The 21,748-nt window shown below is 46.1% G+C and overlaps 1 protein-coding gene across 3 annotated transcripts in view; it reads left to right on the forward strand.

Annotated features, from left to right (window-relative positions):
* Positions 1-21,748, forward strand: part of RAPGEF1 (Rap guanine nucleotide exchange factor 1) — a 703,893-nt gene that overhangs the window by 512,414 nt on the left and 169,731 nt on the right. For all 3 annotated transcript variants that reach the window (XM_085613927.1, XM_085613929.1, XM_085613930.1), the window contains 2 exons: positions 2,735-2,823; positions 5,726-5,837. In XM_085613927.1, the coding sequence (XP_085470053.1) occupies positions 2,735-2,823; positions 5,726-5,837 (201 nt within the window). The remainder of the gene's footprint in view (positions 1-2,734; positions 2,824-5,725; positions 5,838-21,748) is intronic.

Below are 21,748 nucleotides of genomic sequence, written 5' to 3' on the forward strand. Positions count from 1 at the left end.
AGGGAGGTATGCAGGACATGTGAATCCAGAAACCAGATACTATCCTGAACCCAGTCAAGGGGTGATAGAGGTATGTAGGACATGTTAATCTAGAAACAAGATACTATTCTGAGCCTAGTCACTGGATGAGGGAGATCTAGGACATGTGAATCTAGAAACAAGATACTATCCTGAGCCCAGTCACTGGATGAGGGAGGTATGTAGGACATGTGAATCAAGAAACAAACTACAATTCTGAGCCCAGTCACTGTATGAGGGAGGTATGTAGGACATGTGAATCTAGAAACAAGATACTATTCTGAGCCGAGTCACTGGATGAGGGAGGTATGTAGGACATGTGAATCTAGAAACAAGATACTATTCTGAGCCCAGTCACTGGATGAGGGAGGTATGCAGGACATGTGAATCTAGAAACAAGATACTGGATGATGGAGGTATGTAGGACATGTGAATCTAGATGCAAGATACTATTCTGAGCCCAGTCACTGGATGAGGGAGGTATGTACGATATGTGAATCCAGAAACCAGATACTGGATGATGGAGGTATGTAGGACATGTGAATCTAGATGCAAGATACTATTCTGAGCCCAGTCACTGGATGAGGGAGGTATGTAGGACATGTGAATCCAGAAACAAGATACTGGATGATGGAGGTATGTAGGACATGTGAATCTAGATGCAAGATACTATTCTGAGCCTAGTCACTGGATGAGGGGGGTATGTAGGACATGTGAATCTAGATGCAAGATACTATCCTGAGCCCAGTCACTGGATGAGGGAGGTATGCAGGACATGTGAATCTAGAAACAAGATACTGGATGATGGAGGTATGTAGGACATGTGAATCTAGATGCAAGATACTATTCTGAGCCCAGTCACTGGATGAGGGGGGTATGTAGGACATGTGAATCTAGATGCAAGATACTATTCTGAGCCCAGTCACTGGATGATGGGGGTATGTAGGACATGTGAATCTAGAATATTGATCTGCAAAACACCTGTTGCAGGTAAGTACATTTGCCTGTTCTGTATTTCAGACGGGTAGGTCTTGGCATTGTTCACATTGTTTGTGCAACTTGAGCACAAAGTTATTTAGGTACACCTGGACAAAGCAGTCCGTTTCGGGGCATTGGTGCCTTATGGTATTTGGTTGCTGAGACATATTGAGTTGGCTTCGGTACACATGTAAACTGGTGTGGTTATGAGACACCTGTACTGTACAGGAACAGAATCTGCTTCTGTGTCCATTATCCTTCTCATTTTTGAAATACTTTGTATTTCTTGCTGCTGAAACGTTTACCTCAGAGTTGTAATAAATCTTCAGAAAGGCATTACTTACAGTTTGTAGTGTACGTTAGTTTACAGTCCTTGGCCTTGCTCACGCCGGAGAAGCAACCATTTTTAGTGAATGAGTCTGCTCAAAGCATGTTTGTAACTGAAATGTTGAGAGCATGAGTTATGTTAGCTTTAGGTAAAATGTCTTACTTGTCCAGCTGTTTCTTTAAATATATTAAACAGACTTAGAAAACATATACCAAGTGCCAATCCCAGCAACCAAGGACCCGCAGGTCTGTGTGGTTTGGGGTTTTGTAAATGTATATTGATTTGTGTTTTTTAGTCTTCCCAGTTTGATTTGGGTTTTTGTTTCTGAAAATACCAATGCATTATGGTCTAGATCCTATTGGTCATTGGCCCAGAAATGCATGATAGTATGTTTTCCACTCATTCCCCACAGAAACCTCATTGAGGACTCTTGTTATTCTGAGATTGCTTCTGTCCTTGCAACCCCCATTTATGGTCCCTCATAATGGAGATATTTGCTCTGCCCTAGATGTCCTGAGGAAGAGCCCTTTGTTTAACAGAGGTTTCCTCTGCTTCTGCTGCAAGTAGGTATTTGCTCTGCGCTAGATAGCCTCATGCCGGGCCCTTTGTTTATCAGAGGTTTTGTCTGGGGCAGGTATGCATTTGCTCTGCTCTAGATAACTCCAGGAAGGGCCCTTTGTTTATCAGAGATTTCCTCTGCCTCTGGGGCAGTTAGACATTTGCTTTGCTTTAGATGGCCTGATGCAGGGCCCTTTGTTTATCTCAGGTTTCCTCTGGGACAGGTAGGTATTTACTCTTCTCTAGATGGCCTGAGGCCCTTTGTTTATCAGAGGTTTCCTCTGCCTCTGAGGCAGGTAGGTATTTGTTTTGCTCTAGATGGCCTGGTGCAGGGCCCTTTGTGTATCACAAGTTTCCTCTGGAGCAGGTAGGTATTTGCTCTGCTCTAGATAGCCGCAGGAAGGACCCTTTGTTTATCAGAGGTTTCTTCTGCCTCTGGGGCAGGTAGGTATTTGCTCTACTCTAGATGGCGTGATTCAGGGCCCTTTGTTAATCAGAAGTTTACTTGGCCTCTGGAATCCTCATCTGTGTTCCTTCAGTATTCCGGCTGGCCCCTTAGCGTCTTGACTATAGTTATTCATTCGGCCATTGGGAGCCTTGTCAGTGGATGCGTCAGTACTGGCTACTGGTCTGAGGGCATCAGTGTGGACCCTTCGTTATCAAAACGTTCGCTCTTCCTTCATGAGCCTCACTCTGGGTTGCATAATTTCCATGTTGGCACCTCCATAACCCGCATGACGCTACCCTCTGTGCATGGTCGCAGGACAGGGGTGGGCAAGGTTACCAGTGCAACACTGACTCTAACTTGTTTGCAGCATGCAGAGATCTTCTCACAGTGCCCTCTCTCCACAGGATTCTCCACCCCTGAAAGATGGCTTCCAGGGGGATGGATTGCCGCATGCCGGTCCGCCCGTGAAAGAGAGCCATGGATCTTTGGAAAGGTGAGTGTGTGAAGGTCACAGGACTAAATCGCTGAGCTTTGGGAAGTGAACGCCAGAGGTGCCTTGGACACCTCTCCTTTGAGCAGCGTGTAAAGCCTGTGTGGGCTAGGAGTGTAAACCTAAATGCAGAGATAGCTCAACACAGGAAGCCTCGTCATCATTTCAGAAATCGGCTCCACTGAGCAACTCAGGCGTAACATGAAAATATCCAGCAAACGCATCACAGATGCATCACGTATGACTTCAGTGAGTCTGCTCATGGGCTGGAAGACATCATTCAGAGTTTACCCATTGGCCACAGCGATGGCGCCCAATTAACTGGGCTCTGTTGGAGGAGGAGTGTAGTAAGCTCTGGGACAGGGGGTTTGAGCACAGGATTAATGTAGCTTCAGCTCACTGCACATGGCTAAAGGCTGTGGTCTGAGCTCTTAAAGGATGTGTCGTAGAAGCAGGGCCCGAACGAAGGCTCCGCACCAAGAGAGCACTGGACAAGGTGCAGGTCCAGGCCAGTGGGTGCTGGACGTAGAGGGGCTCAGTCTCTGCACCCAGAGCAGACCCCACACAGCTGAAGGCTTGTTACAGTGAACGACAGCGCTCTATCCAGGGAACCGTTTCTACCCCATTAGCAAGGCAGATTGGTTATCCGAACTTTCAGTAAAGGGTGCGTTTTCCTCCATAAAATGTGAACAGCAAAATCATCGGCTCACTCTGCCCAAACAGGTCTCAGCAGGACCCATGCACACCTTTAAATCAGTCAAACGGCCCACTGAGCTGAACATTGGTCAAGGGAAGAAATCTCTCCCTAGCCGGTCTGGCTATTAAACCATAATAGCATTCCCCCATGTTGCCGTCTAAGATCTTCATCCCCCCGTTAGATGTACCCATTGCACCTTTGTATCCTGCGCCAGTCCACGTCCAGACACAGGTTCAGTGTTGAGGCTAATCTGGGCAACAATGGAGCAGAGAGAGAGATTCTTTGTGGTGACGATGCTAAAGTCAGTACTCCTGTTTCCAGACACAGGTTCAGTGTTGAGGCTAATCTGGGGAACAATGGAGCAGAGAGAGAGATTCTTTGTGGTGACGATGCTAAAGTCAGTACTCCTGTTTCCAGACTAAGGTTCAGTGTTGAGGCTAATCTGGGGAACAATGGAGCAGAGAGAGAGATTCTTTGTGGTGACTATGCTAAAGTCAGTACTCCTATTTCCAGACACAGGTTCAGTGTTGAGGCTAATCTGGGGAACAATGGAGCAGAGAGATTCTTTGCGGTGACTATGCTAAAGTCAGTACTCCTATTTCCAGACAAAGGTTCAGTGTTGAGGCTAATCTGGGGAACAATGGAGCAGAGAGAGAGATTCTTTGTGGTGACTATGCTAAAGTCAGTACTCCTATTTCCAGACATAGGTTCAGTGTTGAGGCTAATCTGGGGAACAATGGAGCAGAGAGAGAGAGATTCTTTGTGGTGACTATGCTAAAGTCAGTACTCCTATTTCCAGACAAAGGTTCAGTGTTGAGGCTAATCTGGGGAACAATGGAGCAGAGAGAGAGATTCTTTGTGGTGACTATGCTAAAGTCAGTACTCCTATTTACAGACACAGGTTCAGTGTTGAGGCTAATCTGGGGAACAATGGAGCAGAGAGAGAGATTCTTTGTGGTGACTATGCTAAAGTCAGTACTCCTATTTCCAGTGACAGGTTCAGTGTTGAGGCTAATCTGGGCAACAATGGAGCAGAGAGAGAGATTCTTTTTGGTGACTATGCTAAAGTTAGTACTCCTATTTCGCACCCCCTGCCCCTGCCAATGAACATGCACCTTGTGTCCTAAACTTCAGTCCTCTGATTAGCCTGGCCTTTTCTCTAGATCAGTCTCTGCCTTACAATTAGTACTCAATGTCATAACCCCCTCCCCCCAATGAATAGTTGTAATCCAGATCAGCCTCCTCGGAGGGGCTGACCCTCTTCAGCATACATTATTCAGCACAGAACCTGGTCACAGGCGAGGCACTGCGCGCAGAGCCTATTGGGTCCTGCCAATGTCTGCTTTGAGGTTCGCACCCTTTGACAAGCAATGCGCATGTAATCTTTGATTTAATTGGTTACAGGATATGTGATGTCATCAGTGTCATTTGTGATCTAATTTGTGACATCATGCGAGGTCATGAGAATTGCATTGGGTGTGGTGTTATTGTTGTGTTGCTCATCAGAATTGGCTAATTTCAGTTGTCTCTAAGATAGATTGTCACCATAGTAGCCCCTCACATGAAGTATTTAGGGCGATTTATATCGATTTTAGTACTATACTTTCATAGTGAAGAACCATAATATCCCTTTAGTCGTGTTTTTCAAGGATGTAGTTTATGCTATGGTCAGTGTAAGCACTGGCTGCCCTTATCCTTTTGCTATGTGCTCGAGGCATGACACAATGGCCTATTTGTTTGAATGTTGGTGAACGGTTCTAAATCATAACACAAGCACATCCAGGGTAACAAAACATGTGTAATACAAAGATGAAAATGCAGAGGTGTCAGGAGTCTGGGGAGGAAAAATTAGGACAGAGGTGTGTAGAAAAGAGAAACAGTAAAATCTGGCTTTGCTACAGCATTTTCAAGGTCAAAAGAATCTTTATAACTTGTAAAGGAACATTTTTGTAGCAGTCCTCCGCACACCACAAACACGGAGTGAAGCATACAGCGTGTCAGACCGGGCCCCCGGACCGGTGTAGACGGATTGGCTTCCAAGATGGAAGATCTTTCTTGCTTGGTAGCATATACATGGCTTGGTGTGGGCCTTTTCTTTCGCCTGGAACCATACATTATAGTAGTGCAGTTACAGCTGTGTCACGTGATGGTTTACCTGAGAACCCAAGATGAGTGGTTCTCACTGACTAAAACCAGTTCCATTCACAGGCATCACATGCAGCCGGACTCGCTGAACGACGAGGAGGACCTGGAGGAAGCAGATGAGCTGTCCTTGATAGACCACAACGAGATCATGTCGCGGCTCACCCTGAAGCAAGAGGTAGGTGAAGCAGGGCCCCCTCATCCTCCATATCCAAGCCTTTCTTGGTGTGGCCATTAGGAGGCACGGACGGTGGTGTTCTAATGGACTGTAGCTCAATCATCGCTTGTCTCACTGCCCTAGACTGAACAAATGCCCATGAGACGGTAAAAACAGAGAGCAGTTTCCCTCTGTGAAGTGCAGTGCAGAACAGGATTCATCTGTGGAGTGCCTCTCAATCCTCGATGAAGGGGAGGGAGTCTGCAGCAAGGCTCACACTGGATGAGCACACTTTAATGTCATGCATTATTCGTCCGCACCACTCCCATGAACACCATAAGCTGAGTCCAACTTCCCACAAAGCTGCAAATCAAGCATTCAAAGTGAGACATAATCTCTTATTGGCCTGCTGGATGCTTGAACTGTAATGGAAGTTCCCAGAGTTAATGTCCAAGAGCGTCATTCTCCCATGAGGTGTGTACGCTGCACCTATAGATCAAGCGAAGGTCCCCATTCACTGGTACGCGCTTTGCAGCGTGCACCTCTTCTGTATTCTCATGCTCTGCCTCCTTCCACCATGTAGACAGTCTTGATGACTCCTTGCGGCATCGACCACAATCACACAATGCCCCAAAAGGTGGCCACTGTTGGTGAGTTTGAAAACACGACCAGGAGCTGCGGTGGTAGGTCGGGGATTCCAAAGAAAGGCACAGATGCTGTATTCAGTCGCGTCGTCTAAGAGAGGGCTTTTCTGTGGTCTCCCAGCCAGTCTGAAAATGACGTCTCATGGGACTTCCTTTGCATCTCTTCCACCTTTTTTTGTAGTTCTTTTTATTGGCATTTGTAAATTCCACTTTATTTTAAAAGTAGTTATGGAGAATATGCTGTTCGAATTGTGTCCACATTTTCATTCCCAATTTGCATCCAGTATGGGGGTGCACTGTGTGCCCACGGATCATGAATCGGCGCATCGTTATACAAGCTTCTGCTTCGGACCCAGACTTCTACAGAGAAAAACAGACCGGCACATAAGACCAAAAAGGCAGCCAGGGAGTCTGATTTAGCTTAATACAATAAAAATCAGAATAATCTGTCAGAGATGGGTTGTAATCGGATAAAGAAAAGTAAAAAAAAAAAATCTCCCTTTTAAAAGAATAAACAGTCAGAAGATTAGCCTGACATTTGACCTCTTTCTTTGAAGTGCAGCAAATGTGCGAAGATAAAAACAAAATGTAAAGGGCTCTTTTTTTGCATGTTCACCTACAGGTCACAGCTAGACATGATTGATGTACACACAGTGCCAGAGATGAGTAGAATCAGTCATGTGTAGGAAACCTTTCCAAAAGAATACAGTAAGTGTACTAACTAGCACACAAGGGAGACAGCTGAAAACCAAGCAATCACAAGGAGTTCCTTGAAAAAAGGGAAAAAAAGTTCCTGGAAAGCGAGCATGTAAGAAAGTGGCTCTGTAAATACTGAACCAAAGTAAGGTTCAGTGTGCAGAGTCCACAGTCCCCAGAGGTTTGGCAGAGGCTAAAGTTAGATATAACCTTACTCTCTGAAGTGGTAGCTTGGTCGAGCAGTAAGGCAGTATCAGTGGACAGTGTAAAGCATTTGTTGCACACACTCAGCCAGCAAATGGTCTCACACACTCAAGAATTGAACTCTAGGCCAATGGTTTATATAAAAAATATATGGTTGTTTTATTTTAGAACCAACGATAGGTATCAAAATACTTTCTCAGAATAAAATGCTGTACTTGTATACTTTCAATAAGCAAAAGAATTTTAAATGCAATAGTTACAGTTGTTGCAATAGGCAACACAATTCAAACACAATTATAACATTGAGCTCAATGGAAGTTTTTACGTAAATGCAATTTCAGTTACTTTACGTATGATTTTCTTACTCGGGGCTGGATCCTGGATTCAGCCCTGGTGCATTTCCTGTAAACAGTTGAAAGAAATCGATTTTGTTACACAAGCGATTTTTAAGGAATATTTGTAGGTTTCAAAAATCAAAACCAGGCAATGTTATCCTATGGAGGAAAATCAAGTTATCGGTAAGTACAGTTGTGATTACTTTTCAGGGTCAGTGCTGGGCACCAAAATCCAAACGGTTCTGTCGGGTAAACAGTATTATTTCTAGAAAAAACTTTCCTTTGTTTGTTTATATGAACACACATAGAGGCCATGGATACTTTTCAAAAAGGCTTTATGAATTGCATCATTCATAGATAACTGATTGCAGAGGCTGTCAAAGGTGAGACATATTAGTGACAAGGTGACATAGTGCTCGGTGCTGTGGTGAAAAGTGCATAATATGTACAGTGTGACTTATGGAGGTACTGATAATTTACAGAGGCCAGTTTAAGCGAGTATTTGAAATAGTCTGCAGATGGATTTAATGAGTCTTTTATGCAGAGTATTTCCAACTGATCCTTGAACAAGTGTCGACGTTTCAACCCAAGGTAGCGTTGTTCGCTAGTCAAAGCGGGTCTTCATCAGGACAGGGAGTGACAGCCAGAAGTGGGCCCAAAGTAACTTGTGGGGCAGTATGTGAAGGTAGGCAAACCGGAGCAGTTGTATCCTGTACAACCTGGCTAGGGATTTGGTGGGTGAAGTCAAATCCTTTGGTAGGTGGAGCCACATAAGAAGTTAATCAGAAGTGGCAGGTCAAAGGTTCTATCGTCAGAAGGAACAAATCACAACAAAACCAGCTCGGCCTTGAGTAAATTCGAACCCATGGATGGATGAGTCAAGTGAAGCCACATAAGGGATTAGTCCGCCGCGGCAAGTTAGAGGATAGACAAAAGTTCTATCTTCAGAAGGACCGAGTCACATCACTATCGGCTCGGCCTTAAGTAATTACTTCATCCTAGGTAACGCGCAGGCAAGCGTCCTGTCTCTCGCTGAATTCCTTGGCCAAGGAATTCAGCGAGAGACAGGACGCTTGCCTGCGCGTTACCTAGGATGAAGTAATTACTTAAGGCCGAGCCGATATTGATGTGACTCGGTCCTTCTGAAGATAGAACTTTTGTCTATCCTCTAACTTCCCGCGGCGGACTAATCCCTTCTGTGGCTTCACTTGACTCATCCATCCATGGGTTCGAATTTACTCAAGGCCGAGCTGGTTTTGTTGTGATTTGTTCCTTCTGACGATAGAACCTTTGACCTGCCACTTCTGATTAACTTCTTATGTGGCTCCACCTGACCCATCTACCAAAGGATTTGACTTCACCCACCAAATCCCTAGCCAGGTTGTACAGGATACAACTGCTCCTGTTTGCCTACCTTCACATACTGCCCCACAAGTTACTTTGGGCCCACTTCTGGCTGTCACTCCCTGTCCTGATGAAGACCCGCTTTGACTAGCGAACAACGCTACCTTGGGTTGAAACGTCGACACTTGTTCAAGGATCAGTTGGAAATACTCTGCATAAAAGACTCATTAAATCCATCTGCAGACTATTTCAAATACTCGCTTAAACTGGCCTCTGTAAATTATCAGTACCTCCATAAGTCACACTGTACATATTATGCACTTTTCACCACAGCACCGAGCACTATGTCACCTTGTCACTAATATGTCTCACCTTTGACAGCCTCTGCAATCAGTTATCTATGAATGATGCAATTCATAAAGCCTTTTTGAAAAGTATCCATGGTCTCTATGTGTGTTCATATAAACAAACAAAGGAAAGTTTTTTCTAGAAATAATACTGTTTACCCGACAGAACCGTTTGTACTATTTTGATAAACTGCCCAGGTTCTGAGGGATACTGGGTTACCCCATTTTGATATTATGGGCACCAAAATCCAGCACTGGGATCTCTCCTGATAACAGGTGAGTAATTTGGTTTTCGTTATTCGCCTGATTTTTAGTGAATATTTTAAAGTTTCAGAACTCTACACTTAGAAGAATTTCCAAGTGAAACCAGTCAATGTTACTCTATGGAGAACATGTAGGTTATCGGCTTTCAGGTAAGTACTCGACTGGCAGAGTTAAGGTTCTGGGCATAGACTCAGGGGTCTCCCAGGGTCAGGTAGGTACAGTTGTTACACCCTCAGCAGCACAGGGGCAGCCGGGTGCAGAGAGAGTTAGGCCCAATGTTAGCCTATGGCGGGCAGGGGGGTCCTTGGTTGGTGGCTGCTAGCAGGCAGGCCACGCGGCGGTGGGAGCTGGGCTCTTGGTCACTCACACAGGGCAAGTGGGGAAGTAGTTTAGGATAGAGGTTGCACTTCCAGGGGCACTCGGGCGGCTGGGTGCAGGGTGCTTTTGAGCCGTCAGGCGCTTAATGAATTTCAATGGAGAAGCTACCAGATGAACAAAGGCTGCAAGCTCGGGGACGGAGATTCTTCAGGTGCGACCACCACTTCGAGAGGTAAGTTGGGAAGCTGTAGGTTAGGTAGGCACCCAGGAGTTGGGCACATGGGGCCGCAGGGCGCCGGGTGCAGGGGTGCCTTTTGGCATCGGGAAATCTTACCCTCTGCTGGTCGCGGTTGGAGGGTTCCCTGGTTCTGAGGCTGCAGGCGTCGTCGGGAGCGTCGAGGAGGGTCCTTGGGTGCTGGATTCTGGGTCACAGTCGCCGGAGGGACGTCCTTGTGGTCTTTGTCCACTCAGGCACAGGCCGGGATCGGCGGGTGCAGTGTGTGCAGAAGTCGCGGTTCCTGGCTGGCACCAGGGGTTTGTTGCTTGCTTTGAGCAGAACCACTGCTCGTGGGAGTCCCAGTCTTTTTAGAGTCACAAGGCAGTCAGGTCCTCCGGGTTTTCGAGGTTGCTGACCACTGGAGACGCCGGGTTTTAGCAGGAGCAGGTGGGAGGGTCAACAGGCCTGTAGGGCTGGGGCCAAGTCAGTTGGTGTCGTCCTCTTGTTAGCAGCTGCATGGCAGGTCTTCTTTCTTCTTGCTTGTTTTGGATTCGGGATCTGAGGAAGGTTGGTTCAGGGTGTCCCTAAATTCTAAATTTATGGGCGTTACAGGTAGGTAAAGGGCAGGGACCAATGGGTCCCTTCCCTGGGGTGGGTACAACCCCTATCCTGCCACTCTCCAGTGGGAGGGGGGCAGGAGCCTAGTCCTGATTGGGCAGGGCTCCCCATCTTCAAGATGGCGAGAGCCCGGAGATGTGCTTCACCTCGCCTCCCCCACCTGAGGGGTGGGGTAGGCAGAGGCTGGCACACCCCCTTTCCTCACTTGGAGTTTCCCGCCAGTCATCCCGCCAGAGCGGGGACTAGAACCGGTGGGGACCAGTTGCTGAGTACAGCAAGTGGTCTGGGGAGGCTCACAAAGGCCGCATGCCTTTGAAGCTTCCCCCTGCCCATCCTGGGGGAGGAGACCTAGCACCTCGCCCAGGACGTGCATTGTTGCAGGCCAAGGAGAGCGGATGGCTCTCTACCCAGGGGCCCAGCAACATGTCTGCTGAGTGGCTGCTTAGGCAGCCTCTCCGACAGGACGTGGGTTAAAGGTTAGGCTCAGGGGCAACTCTAAATTGCCCTCTGTCGTGCATTTTACATTAAACCCACACTGATGCCAGTGTGGGATTTAATGTGCTGAGAAGTTTGATACCAAACTTCTCAGTCTTCAGTGTAGCCATCATGGTGCTGTGGAGTTCGTAATGACGACCTCCCAGCACCATATACACTTAATGGCAGCACTGCACTTACAGTGCCCACGAATGGACCTGGGTACTGTAGGGGCACAGGGCTCATGCACCTGTGCCTGCACCCAGCTAGAGGGGTGACTGAGGGATGCCAGGGCAGTGTGCTTGTGGGCAGGGCACACAGGGATGTGTGCCATGTCGACTCTGTTTTGTTCTGCACCAAGACACTCGGCCTGCAAAGGCAGTGTGTGTGTGTCAGGGTGCAGGGCCTCTAAGGGTTGCACAATAAGTGCTGCTGCCCTTAGGGACCTTCTCTGGTCACAGTGCCCTGGGTACCTATGGTACCATTTACCAGGGGCTGACAGGTGGCCAGAGATGCCAATTGGGTTTAGGCTTCAATGCAGTTTTAGGGAACACAGGCCCTGGGCACCTGATTGGCAGGAGCCCGGGGCATACTCAGTCAAAGTACATCAGCAATAAAGCAAAAAATGGGGGCATACCATGCAAGAAAGATGGCACTTTCTCACAGAGCACTCGTGCAAGAATACAAGAAACAAATGAGAGAGGTAGTAAAGAGGCTATGCTCCATAGGAGGGACAGAGATATGTTGGACAGCGTAAAACATATAAAGCCAACAAATAGGATGTGGGCTACAAACCACAAAGACAGCGGTAAGCAATGAATGGATGCATTCCTAGGGAAGTTTTCAGTGTGTCGCCAACATATGTTTGCAACCCGACTGCTCCGCTGTCTGGCATGAACGAAAGGAGGAGTATATTTTTGAGGAGGAACCTTTGGAAATGCCACTAATGTGGATGGAGGTGAACCTGAAAGGAAGATTTGAATGCATCACTTCAAAGGGAAGAAACAGATTCCCTGAGAAAAAGATAAAACTATGGGCCTGATTTGTATCTCGGCGGACGGGTTACATCGGTAACGGATATCCTATCCGCCGAAATATAAATCCCATTATCCCCCAAAATATAAATCCCGTTATCCCCCAAAATATAAATCCCATTGGTTACAATGGGATTTATATCTCGGCAGACGGGTTACTCCTTCACATCGGTAACGGATATCCCATCTGGCAAAATATAAATCCCATTATCCCCCAAAATATAAATCCCATTGGTTACAATGGGATTTATATTTCAGCGGATGGGTTACTCCTTCACATCAGTAATGGATATCCCATCCGCCAAAATATAAATCCTATTGGTTACAATGGGCTTCATATCTCTGCGCGGACGGGGGCACTCCTTCACATCGGTAACGGATATCCCATCCGCCAAAATATAAATCCCATGGGATACAATGGGATTTATATCTCGGCAGACGGGTTACTGCTTCACATCGGTAACGGATATCCCATCTGTCAAAATATAAATCCCATTATCCCCCAAAATATAAATCCCATTGGTTACAATGGGATTTATATTTCAGCGGATGGGTTACTCCTTCACATCGGTAACGGATATCCCAGCCGCCAAAATATAAATCCCATTATCCCCCAAAATATAAATCCCATTGGCTACAATGAGATTTGTATCTCGGCGCGGACGTGTTACTACTTCACATCGGTAACGGATATCCCATCCACCAAAATATAAATCCCATTATCCCCCAAAATATAAATCCTATTCGTTACAATGGGATTTATATTTCAGCGGACAGGTTACTCCTTCACATCGGTAACGGATATCCCATCCGCCAAAATATAAATCCCATTATCCCCCAAAATATAAATCCTATTAGTTACAATGGGATTTATATTTCAGCGGATGGGTTACTACTTCACATCAGTAACGGATATCCCATCTGCCAAAATATAAATCCCATTGGTTACAATGGGATTTATATCTCGGCGGATGGATTACTCCTTCACACCAGTAACGGATATCCCATCCTCAAAAATATAAATCCCATTGGTTACAATGGGATTTATATTTCATCGGAAGGGTTACTCCTTCACATCGGTAACGGATATCCCATCCGCCAAAATATAAATCCCATTAGTTACAATGGGATTTATATCTCGGCGGACGGGTTACTCCTTCACAACGGTAACAGATATCCCATCCGTCAAAAAGTAAATCCCATTGGTTACATTGGGATTTATATTTCAGCTGACGGGATATCCGTTGAGACGGAGTAACCCATCCGTCTTCGAAGGGCATTGTCTGTAGATAATAAGGCATTGTATCCTGGGATTATCAGAAGGGCTGCAGACACGTATGGCGTGGAAATGAGAGGAACAGGAAGATTCTTGTTTACTAGTAAAAAGTTTAAGCCATTTCCAACACCAGAACCAGTTTTGACCTATGCTACAAATAATAATCCTGCGAAGCACGGGGGCATTGTTAAAGCCAGCAACAGACAAAGCGATCGCTCCACTTCTAGAAAAGAAATAGAAACCATCCCCAATGGACCCTACGGACATGAAAGGGCACACAGAGGCTGACTCGTAAGCTCAGCCAGAACAGGTCAAATACCTGTCTCCGGACCTTCCCCCGATAAGGATAGTATAAGATTAGAATTGGTGGTGAAGAGGGCTGCAGCCACATAGTAGCACATCGCTTTTTTTTTTTTACAAAGTTTGATATAGCGCTAACTTGACCCGGTATTGGATATCAGAGCGCTTTACATAGCACCAGTTGTGTTGCGTTACATGAGGAAACATTCTTTTAAAAAAAACAATTTGTTAGGCACAGGGATATTAAGTGATTTGCCCAGAATCACAGGATGTTCAGCGTCATTGCCTAGACTCTTACCCGGCTCCCCAGGTTGGAGGTCGACTGACCTAGCCGTTAGCATTGCTAATAAAATATGCCCATCAACAGTTGGAAGAGATTAAGGCATTAACATAACCCCTTGCAAAAAAAATTCAAGAAAAGAGCAAAAGCTGTCCTATACGAGGGAAAAGCTATACAACACCAGTTTAAAACAAACTAGATCCTGCATGGGTTTCAAGTGGACAGGTTTACACTCTTCCAGTTTTATGTTTACATTCCTAGCTAAGATGATCAGGGTTTAAACCTATAATTGACATGACTTACTTGGATCCTCTGTTGGTGAAAACCTAGAAAGAATGAAAAAAGATAATGAAATAGCTAGAGTTAAGGGGGCTTTACAATCGAAGTCACCTTTCAAAGAGGGCACCCACGTAATAGTCTAGGTCAAACACCACAACAACTGATGCATTCAGACTGCAGGACATTGGTAACAACCTCATCCGCAAAGAAGAGTGCTTAGTACAAGAGCCGTACCTGAGATATGAGCCCATTCGCATATACCAGTAACTAAGCGATCGGCTGGTAATGGGGAGTTCCTTTGTACAATGTCGAGTACGTTTTCAAAGTATTGTAAATCTAATATATTATTTGTGGCTCACTGTAAATCTGAAGAAATCCTCTCCCATTCCAGAAAAAAAGACCACTAGCCTAGCAGCATAGTACAGTACAGAGATAGCAATAGTAAAACCAACTCTAAAGGGAGTGTAGGCTTTGCAAGATCAAGTTCAGCAGATCAGTCTCCGACTGTGGGGACAGCAGTGAATCTGCATGGAAAGATAGCTTCATGCACCCGTCTAACTCCAAGAGCTCATCTTCAGGTGAGACCTCTGCAGGAGTGGTTAAACAATCCGTGGTCTCAAGCCTCCGTCTCCCACCAGAAGGAACAGGCCCATGAAGCCCATGTCAAGCAGTTAAGCATCAGTGGACAAGGGTCACCCACAGATGCAACTAAAGGAATGAATCGACTATCTTGAGTTTACGATGGTGCTCCTGGCTCAAGAAATGTTCAGAGCCGGATATAGAGTCATCTACTACAAATAATTACTGACAACGCATCAACAATGTGTTATCTGAACAAACCGATAGACATGCTACTTTATTCACTTTCAAAGTTAACTCAGGACTTTTGGGGCTAGACCATACAAAAAGGAGTTTTACTTGGGAGACCTGAGGTTCCAGGAGAGCAAGACATACAGGTGGACTTCTTAAGCAAACAGGGAGGCAAGCTGCCCAAGAAAGAATTAAACCAGTCCACAGCCGTGTACATCTGTAAGATACAAGGGGTGCCAAACACAGATGTTTGCAACAAATACAAATGCCAAAACTCCTTATCAAGAGACCAACACTCACAAGTTTGAAGCAATGCTCTATCAATAAGTTGGTACGAAATATGTGCATGCACGTATCCTCCTTAATACACCTATTCACCATGTGCTAAACAAGAGTAAAAAATAAATAAAACACAATAGTGATTTTAATTGCACTGTGATGGCACCAAAGGGTGGTTCTGATACCTCAGGGGACGAGCAATGATACAATCTCAGACGACATGCTAAGAAACGAAAGCTCTGTCTGTAAGATCCAAACACTCGCAGGTAGCAGCGTGACGCTTGTGTTCTTACAACTGCCGGAACAATCTTTACCGATTATACTCCAGGCAAGGAAAGCATGAACTAAGCAACGTATTAAGCTGAATGGACATAGTACATTCATTGATGCCAAACAGAGAGTTTTCAATACCGTCTGACTGCGGAATGCGTTGCAGTCCAATACTTCGCGGATCGACACAAATGCAAATGAAGTTCTGCTTCATTAAAAGTGCATTTGTCAGATATACCATCGTGCACTGGGGCAATGAATCAAAACATCATTTCAATGCCTGTCATCTAGCCATTTTTTTGCAACATGTATTTTTATGAAAATCATGATGACTTTACATTGTATTAGATATTGTTACCATTAAACGGGTGTATTAATCAGGCTTTAACAAACCATCAAATCAGTTTCATGTAGTAAGAAGAGAGGGTGGATGGAGGGGGTAGAGTTGGAGTTCTAAACTTGGCTCCAAAAGAAATCGTAAAAGCCCCTTGCGTTCTGCTCTGCAATCGAAGACCTATCGGTCTCCTGTCTCTCTTCCATTGCAGCACGTCTGCTCGTGAATGCAAATAAAGTATTATCGGTCTCCTGTCTCTTTTCCATTGCAGCACGTCTGCTCGTGAATGCAAGTAAAGTATTATCGGTCTCCTGTCTCTCTTCCATTGCAGCACGTCTGCTCGTGAATTGAAATAAAGTATTATCGGTCTCCTGTCTCTCTTCCATTGCAGCACGTCTGCTCGTGAATGCAAATAAAGTATTATCGGTCTCCTGTCTCTCTTCCATTGCAGCACGTCTGCTCGTGAATACAAATAAAGTATTATCGGTCTCCTGTCTCTCTTCCATTGCAGCATGTCTGCTCGTAAATGCAAGTAAAGTATTATCGGTCTCCTGTCTCTCTTCCATTGCAGCACGTCTGCTCGTGAATTGAAATAAAGTATTATCGGTCTCCTGTCTCTCTTCCATTGCAGCATGTCTGCTCGTGAATGCAAGTAAAGTATTATCGGTCTCCTGTCTCTCTTCCATTGCAGCATGTCTGCTCGTGAATGCAAGTAAAGTATTATCGGTCTCCTGTCTCTCTTCCATTGCAGCACGTCTGCTCGTGAATGCAAATAAAGTATTATCGGTCTCCTGTCTCTCTTCCATTGCAGCACGTCTGCACGGGAATGCAAGTAAAGTATTATCGGTCTCCTGTCTCTCTTCCATTGCAGCACGTCTGCTCGTGAATGCAAATAAAGTATTGTCAGTACTGGAAAGAAAGGAAACACAGGAAACACTAAAGCCACGAGGTGGGACAGATCGGAAACATCCCAGTAGGAGAGAGGGCACTTTGAGTCAGTGCCTGGGCTTTGGGTTTGAGGGCTGAAGCAGAAAAGGACCGGATACCAGCCACTGAATTGGGTCTCTTTAAAGACACCTGTATTCCTCACATTCCTTAAAGTATCAGTAAACCTGAGTGTACAGTAAGTGAAAGTAGGGACTTGGAACTATAGTAATCCGGTGGCGAGGCCTAGCCCAGTGATGGAACACTGGCAGAATAGTTGGGATGGGCAGGGGGTGACAGCTATGCAGGACCACGGGTCACTACACATCTTTAGCTATGGTTCGTCAGATCACATACACCCGCTGTCGTGTAAGATGGCCAAGTGTGTTGAAGACATCACTAACACTTGCCACGTAAGCCTGGACCGCTCTCCAGTATGTCCGTCATGTGGGGCATACCCACAATAGGTGAACCACACTGCAATGCCCTGGGCACATCTCCAGCACTTGGAGTATCCCAGCATTTTCCATCTGTATAATTTCTGCGGGGTCCATTACCAATCATTTAAGACCTTGAAATACAGGAATTCTTTTGGGGATTCCCTGACCACCCTGTCTAGAGGGCAGAGCTCTCGTCTGGGGTGCGTTCCTTCCTCAACACAGTCTGACAGGGGATTCTGGATTCACACTGCGCAGGGTTTGAGAAATGTTCATCGATAAGAACCCCATGGAGACCAGATAGTACCTCCTGTGTAAGGCCACAGGGCGCCTGATACTTCCTGATGGGTGAGTCCATTAGTGCACTCTGCCTCGGTGCTAGGCGACTACTAACGCATGTAGTTAGCTGTGTTTCCAGCTGTTCAAGCCATCTGGGCCCGGAGTCCACTTTAAAAGAGTCAAAGGATTTGGGTTAGCTGCATGGCACACTTTGTCTCGGAAGACACCCCCTTGACAGACGATTCCTACCCAACTGGATTAAGCGACTTCTTGAAGGAGTTAAACAATTATCACCCACCTGCAGTTCCAGCATCAAGGCCGAGTTTGAACCTGGTTCTAGCAGGACTCTTGAAAGAGCTCCCTAGAACACCCTGCAGAAGGATAATGTGGCCTCTGCCGCAGCATCCGCCACTCATAGTTCAGCCCAGCTTGTCTTCTGGACTTTAAAGGCTTAACCTGTACCAAACTCCGGTGACAGTCACCAAACTTGTGTTTTTTCAAAGATGTTTGTCACAAAAGACCTATTGCGGACTCCACCCTCGGTTCAAAATGCACAAGGACTCGCACTCCAGCTCAGATCGTTTTCATTCACCATTGGTCTCGCATGTTCAAGAACACAGCTCCAAGATCGACACTTTCCTTGATCGATCCTTTTGTGCTGGCTAGTCCTATGACTTGAGAACACTTCTGTGTCTGCCAAAAGTGTTCCCTGTGATGCCCTGGACTTCTTCCCCAACAAGCACAACAGTTAACCTGCGATACATCGCACCCTCGAGCGCCGGCCCCTAGCTACTCTGGATCCATCTCGGGCCGCAACTTGAATAATGCAGCCACCACAAGGGTTTGGAACATGCACCACTCCAGTGTTGCTGTGTGTGATGCACAGTAGCCTTGGGGCGACCACCAAGCCTCTGTAATCTGTGCCATTCGCCAATCCAGACAGCACCACCTGTCATGATCTCCACTGCAAGAAGACCCTCCGATAACGGAGGAAAAGGAAGTGGGCTCATCACCGGATGCAGCAGCAAAACTTCCCCCGAAACATCCGACATCTTTGGATCCAAATACTTGCTTGGTGCCAAAGAGGAACAGGCAGGCCCGTTTGGCACCCCAGCAGCCGAAGAACGGGAGGGACCTGAAGGTCTGTTCTCGAGGGCCTCCGAGGCAGAGGAAGAAGAGCAAGAGCTTCTGATGAAGCGAACGCCATCCTTGTACATGGGCCCGAAGACCAGGTCAACCTCTCCACCCCTACCGTGAGAGCTTAAGGTCCACCACGAGCACACATCGCCATTGAACCTGGCATTGAGGCCTCCCTCTGCTCCCAGATCTGACCCCTTCGAAGGCTCACTCTTTGAAAACTCTGAGGCCCTGACTCCAAACAGAAACAAATGTTTACCTGTATACTGGCAAGACCCTCTCAAAGCTCTTTGCCCTAGTATACATTTGCATCTCTAAGAAGCGCAGATAGACCTTCAATGAGGAACCATGCTTATCACCATCCACTCCATCAGCTTCAGAGACGGTTAGAGACTACACTACCCTTCCTGCCCTCCACCACGCGCCCCCCACCCCCTCTACTGAACACCTATTCAGGGCCTGTCTGCCCTTACCCACCATAGGACCCTTTTGATGAGCCATTTATGCCTGGGGAGAGAGAAGGCTTGTGGGAGGAGTGTGTGGTCGATCCCCAGGGTGGATCCTTTATCCTGTGAGGGCCTTGCCACATAATGATACCACTGCCAACCATGTGGTGATTCAAGAGCTGCACAGCACCACAAAGTAAAAATGCATATAATGAAGGATGGGGATGACTTCCTCCCAGAGACTCTGCCTACGACGGAGAGGGCAGTCCAGCTCCTCCCCATTTTAAAGAGAATGTTGTTATAGGCCACAAACTCTGTGATATGAATAAACAATGCACCTGAACCCCGCAGTACCAGGGGCAGCATATCGGCTACCTGGAACTTCTAGCCATTTGTCTTGCTCTCAAAGCCTTCTTAAAACTCATTTGAGGTAACAGTCCTCATAAAAATGGGCATGACTGCCATGTATTACATCCAGAAGTGGGGGGAACCCTCTCCCTCGAGCTCTTTGCAGTGGCTCAGGAGATGTGGCTCTGGATATGCCGCAACAACATTCACATGTTGGCGAAGCATTTAAATAGGGTGAAGAACAACTGCGGACCTGCGTAGAGGGACTCCTTGGTACTCCGTGCTTTTGGAGATGTCTGTCGGCCCCCATGTGAAGGTCCCTTTGAGGCTGCACCTTCTGCCTCACCATCAGGGCAGCTCAGACACCCAGATCCTAGGCAGCTCAACCTAGAAACCTGACACCCGGGCTTTGAGAGTTTGGCAACCTCGCACTTTCAGAGGAGTGTATGCTTTTTCTGTGCGAGGCACACAAACCCACTATTTGTGCCTTCTATGCAGCCAAATAAGAGACTTGTACACTGTCTCCAGACAGTTGGACCCCTTTAAGGGCTCAGTGCAAGTCATGTCTTCTTTCCACTTCCATATGCCTACATTGAACTACAGGTGCAGTGTACTTGCAAACCAGGCAAAATGCACACTTGGCAACGTCCCTGTCGTTAAGGCTTTCATCGAGGGCCCCAAAAGTGGAATTCCTCCCAAAACTACCCTGTATGGAAACCTTGTAAGAAAGTGGCTCTGTATATACTGTTCCCAAATAGGTACATTGTGTACAGAGTCCACAGTCCCCAGAGGTTTGGCAGAGGCTAAAGTTAGATATAACCTTAGTGTGAGAAAGTGGCTCTGTATATACTGTTCCCTAATAGGTACAGGGTGTACAGGGTCCACAGTCCCCCAGAGGCTGATAGAGGTCAAAGTTAGGTATGACCTTACTCTCAAAAGTGGTAGCTTGGTCGAGCAGTAAGGCAGTACCAGAGGACAGTGCAAAGCATTTATTGTACACACTCAGTCAGCAAATGGTTTCACACACTCAATAACTGAACTCTAGGCCAATGGTTTATATATATAAAATATATGCTTGTTTTATTTTTAGAACCACAAAGGGGGTAAAAATATACTTTCTCAGAATGAGAGGTTGAATATAAATACTTTTGTCTTAAGCAATAAATTTGTGTAAACAGTCACAGTTGGTTGCAATAAACAATCCTATTTCCTAAACATAACAATGCATTGAGCTCAATGGTAAATTCAGGTTATTTGTAATAAATTACTTTTCAGATTACTTTTGGAATTCCAGGTCTGGCTCCTAGAACCAGCCTTGAGTCAGTATTCAGAATCAAGTGATGAAAGTTGACTTAATAACTGTAATGATTTTTAAATAATATTTAGCTATTTCAAAAGTTAGCACTTAGAAAATATTTCAAAGAAAACATTCAATGGATCTCTATGGCAAGAAATTCACATTGCAGGTAGAGTACTTTATCGTTACTTTAGTAATCCAGGACTGGGTGCCTAGACCCAGGACTGGGGTCCTTATCAAAAGCAGGTAAGTAATTTCGTTTTCGGAAATGGTACGATTTTAAAAGAATATTTCAAATTTGCAAAAATAGACACTTAGAAGAAATTTCACAGAAAAGCAGACAATGGTTTCCTATGGGAGAAAAATGAGTTAGAGGTAAGTATAGTTGTGAACACTTTTCAGGGTCAGGGCTGGGCACCAAGATCCAGCACTGGGAGCTCACCTAGGAGCAGGAGAGTAAATTCGTTTTTGTCACTTGGCTGATTTTTGGTGAATTTTTGCAGTTTTGAAAAGTTCACACTTAGAAGATTTTTGAAGAAAAAGCCAGTCAATGTTACCCTATGAGGAAAATGAAGTTAGTGGTTTAAGGGTAAGTACTCGACTGGCAGAGTTGAAATTCCGGGCATGGACTCAGGGGTCCCCCAGTGTCAGGTAGGTACAGTTGGTTCACCCTCAGCGGTTTCAGGACGGCCGGGTGCAGAGAGAGTTAGGCCCAATGTTATCCTATGAGGGATAGGGGGG

The sequence above is a fragment of the Triturus cristatus genome, chromosome 1_2 (genome assembly GCF_964204655.1).
Source record: "Triturus cristatus chromosome 1_2, aTriCri1.1, whole genome shotgun sequence".
Classification (NCBI taxonomy): domain Eukaryota; kingdom Metazoa; phylum Chordata; class Amphibia; order Caudata; family Salamandridae; genus Triturus; species Triturus cristatus.